This window comes from Propithecus coquereli, unplaced genomic scaffold, assembly GCF_000956105.1.
Source record: "Propithecus coquereli isolate 6110/MARCELLA unplaced genomic scaffold, Pcoq_1.0 Scaffold698, whole genome shotgun sequence".
NCBI classification, from domain to species: Eukaryota; Metazoa; Chordata; class Mammalia; order Primates; family Indriidae; genus Propithecus; species Propithecus coquereli.
The window spans coordinates 311,291-315,424 of NW_012153040.1; the positions used below are offsets into that span (position 1 = coordinate 311,291).

Sequence of the window (4,134 nt, forward strand, 5' to 3'; positions counted from 1 at the left end):
CCGACCCGCCGCCCGCCGAGGAGCCGGAGGCCCGGCCCGAGGGAGAGGGCTCTCCCGGCAAGGCCAGGCCCGCGGCGGCCCGCAGGCCCGGGGCCGCCGCGCCGGCGGAGCGCGACGACCGGGGGCCCCCCACCAGCGTGGCGGCTCTCAGGTCCAACTTCGAGAGGATCCGCAAGGGCCAGGGCCAGCCCGCGGCGGCGGACACCGAGAAGCCTTTCTACGTGAACGTCGAGTTTCACCACGAGCGCGGCCTGGTGAAGGTCAACGACAAAGAGGTGTCGGACCGGATTAGCTCCCTGGGCACCCAGGCCATGCAGATGGAGCGCAAGAAGTCCCAGCAGAGCACTGGGCCGGGCCCGGGGGACGCGCCCAGGCCCGCTTACCGGGGGCGCGCCTCGGAGAGCAGCTGCGGCCTCGACGGCGACTACGAGGACGCCGAGTTGAACCCTCGCTTCCTGAAGGACAACCTGATCAACGCCAATGGCGGCGGCAGACCCCCTTGGCCGCCCCTGGAGTACCAGCCCTACCAGAGCATCTACGTCGGGGGCATGATGGGGGAAGGGGAGGGCAAGGGGGCCCTCCTGCGCAGCCAGAGCACTTCGGAGCAGGAGAAGCGCCTCACCTGGCCCCGCAGGTCCTACTCTCCCCGGAGCTTTGAGGACTGCGGAGGCGGCTACACCCCGGACTGCAGCTCCAACGAGAACCTCACCTCCAGCGAGGAGGACTTCTCCTCCGGCCAGTCCAGCCGCGTGTCCCCAAGCCCCACCACCTACCGCATGTTCCGGGACAAGAGCCGCTCACCCTCCCAGAACTCACAGCAGTCCTTCGACAGCAGCAGTCCCCCCACGCCGCAGTGCCATAAGCGGCACCGGCACTGCCAGGTTGTCGTGTCTGAGGCCACCATCGTGGGCGTGCGCAAGACCGGGCAGATCTGGCCCAGCGACGGGGAGGGCACCTTCCATGGAGACGCAGGTGGGTACCTCGGGGCCATCTTGCCTGGGCACACCTGCACCAGGGCAGGAAACCATAAAGGGTGGGGACATGAAAGGGGGAGTTGTGGAAGGAGGAATGGGTACTTTCTGGAGTCGTTTTCAAGTGCTGTGGTGGTTCAGGCTGATCCTGTGCCTGGAGAAACTCCATCCCCTCTTTTCTCTTGAATGCAGATTCTCAGTATTTGGAATGGGATTGGGCTGAGGGTGGGAGTGTGGAGAATGGGAGGTGGCTTGTTCCTTTGGTCCTAGAGTGCTATGCTTGTGAAAGTACAACTGTGAGTTAGGAGGAAGATGTCCTGGGCAGTAATTTTGCTCTGTGATGTTTCCACGCTAAGCAGTGAGGATGGTGTAAAGCCGGAGTCATCTTCTGCCACCTAGACCAGCTGCTTTTAGGAGAGACGGATCTGTGTCCTGGGCATTCCCCGCCACCCCACCGTTCCTGTCCTGGGGGAACTCACGGTGTGCTAGCTGCTCCCAGGCCATAGACGTGTCAGGCTCCCTTGCTAGCTAGCAGCCCAGAACCCAAGTCACAGCAGGTGAAAATAGGAGTTAGAAGGAAGTGAGATGACAGGCAGTTTCTGACTCAGTGGGCCGCGGAAAATCAACTGGGTGAAGATTTTATCGGGAGCCCAAGCAGAGCCACACCCGTTCTGAGTTCCCTGGCTTTGATGGGAGACTGCACCCTCATTACTCAACCCACAGGCTCCTCCGTGCATATTAACCCAGCCCAGTTTGCTGAGCCTCCGGCATGCTCCTGCCTCCTTGTCTTCCCAAGGATGAGCACCCAGAGATGCTTATTTGGGGCTCCCAATCTGTGATCAGGCCCCGGCCCTAGGATTAAACCTATGGCATTGTACACGTAACTTCTGGGCTGTATATAAATAGCGTTAGGTGTTTGGGGTGATGGGACTAGGTTTTGAGATCCAGGCACAGTTTGTGACTGGGGTAAGGAAACGGTGGGCGGGCGTGGGGTTTGGGCGGGCTAGGGTGTGTGAGGCTGTTGGGAATCTCTTGGAGTCCTGGCCCCTGTTGGGCTGATCTGGTTTTCCGCTCCATTGATTTTTCTTTTTCTGCTGATGAAGTTGCATGTGCTTCGTTTGTCAAAATCCTCTTGAAACAAGTGAGGCTATTTTTGGCTCTGTTGAGCTGCCTTTTAGTGACCAGGACTCTGTCCTGTTTGTGTTAGGTACTTCAGTTGCTGATCTTCCATTTGCAGCTGGCGTTGGCTGGGCTTAGTCCTGCGGCCTGGCCCAGCTATATTCCCTAAGTCCCTCATGGGGGGCAGAAGGCTGTAGTATTCAGAAGCCTGCTTTGGCAGGCACATCAGCTCGTTTGGGGACTGGAGGACTGCCTTGTGGTTCCTGGGCACCAGCCTCGTCCGGCCAGCTCGAACTGGCCCTCAGCGCCATGGTGTGGGAGAATGTTATTAATAAGGAATCAAATGAGAGGTTTTCACGGAGACCTGCAATCTGAAACGATATTCTCTTGCCGGTGGGGAATTCCGGGCTTCCAGAAAGTTGGGCCCAACCTTCCTACAGCTCCTACAGAAGTGGCCATGTTGCCCACCATGTCCTCAGACCCCGAACGCAAGTCACAGCAGGTGCAGCTAGGAGTTAGAAAACAGTGAGCCCAGAGCCTGGAGCCACACAGGGCAGCTTCCCAGGATATGGCTGAGGAGTTACTTTTACCACTTGGACCCACTCGCAAGACTTTCCAAATCCTTCTCTGAACGACCCGAAGGTCCCATGTTCTCTTTTTTTTTTTTTTTTTTTTTGTTGAGACAGAGTCTCATTCTGTTGCCCTGGCTAGAGTGAGTGCCGTGGCGTCAGCCTAGCTCACAGCAACCTCAAACTCCTGGGCTCAAACGATCCTCCTGCCTCAGCCTCCCAGGTAGCTGAGGTCCCATGTTCTCTTTCCCATAAGGTTTTGTTTTTTCCCCTAAGACGTTTTTGATGATTAAGGTTATTTAAATATCATCTAAACAAGATTACATTTTTTCGTTCAGACAGTTTTTTTAAAGACATGATCACTATTTTAGAGCACTTTTAGGTTCACAGCAAAATTGAGTAGAAAATACAGGGATTTCTCATATACCCACTACCCCCACACCCGCACAGCCACCACAAGGGCACATTTGTTACAGCTGAAGAACCTGCATTGACACATGGTTGTCACCCAAAGTCCATAGTTTGCATTCGGGTTCACTGTTGCTATTGTACAGTCCACGGGTTTGGATCCTGTTAGGTTTTTAAACTCCGGGTTGTTTTAGCCCTGGGAGCCTTTACACTCTGGGCGCCGCAGCCTCCTCTGACGTTTGACCATGCGTGGCTGGTGGGGAAAGAGGGATCCCGTGCTGGCTCAGCCATCTGTCTCTGGCGGACTGTTTACTGATGTGCTTTAGATGGCTGTGGAGCCGCTGGCCTGAAAGGAACAATGAGGAAGATCACAGGGGGGTGAGGGGGTGGATGTCACCCCAATGCTCCACCCCAGCAGACCCAGTGGCCTGGATCTAATAACTTCAGAATCAATCCGTTTGGATGAGCGGCCTGTCCTGTTTCTGAGTTGAGGGCCCCTGGTGTCTAAAGGAAGGAGCTGAAACCATCACACGCCACTCTGCGCCAGGTGTGGTGACAGAGTGCTTCCTGCAGGGTCCCTCATAGGCTGCCCTCTTACAGGTAAAGACAGGACCAGGAAGTGGCAGAGCTGGGATTCCGGGTCCCTGTGCGAATGCAGAGCCGTTCTCTCTGGAATGTGGCGGTCCTGCAGTGTTCCTCCCACTGCCCCAATTGCTGCATTGGCCCAGGGTCCTTCTAGGTCCCTGCACCGAGGGCTCACCTGTGGGGTACAAACAGACAACTGTGAGCCCTGCTGTGTGCAAGCCCTTCCCTTGTACCATGTGCGCCCTTCGGAAGGAGAGAGCGTGATCCTTGCCATCTGGGAGCTTACAAGTTAATGGGAGGGAGGGATGCACATGTATGTATTCAGAGGGGAATGAGATCAGGGAAGCTTCTGGAAGCGGCAGGACCGAAGAAGGCCCTTGACCCATTAGCAGAAGTCCAAGGGCGGGAGGGGGGAGCCGGGGAGCAATGTCAGCCAAGGCTCAGGGGCATCCCCATTTGCACTACAGTGCTTTTTTTTTTAA

At 56.7% G+C, this 4,134-nt stretch overlaps 1 protein-coding gene across 1 annotated transcript in view; it reads left to right on the forward strand.

Annotated features, from left to right (window-relative positions):
- Positions 1-6: 6 nt before the first annotated feature.
- Positions 7-4,134, forward strand: part of BCR (breakpoint cluster region) — a 122,277-nt gene continuing 118,149 nt past the window's right edge. Inside the window, exon 1 of the mRNA XM_012661006.1 lies at positions 7-972. Within this exon, the coding sequence (XP_012516460.1) occupies positions 312-972 (661 nt within the window). The 5' untranslated portion in view covers positions 7-311. The remainder of the gene's footprint in view (positions 973-4,134) is intronic.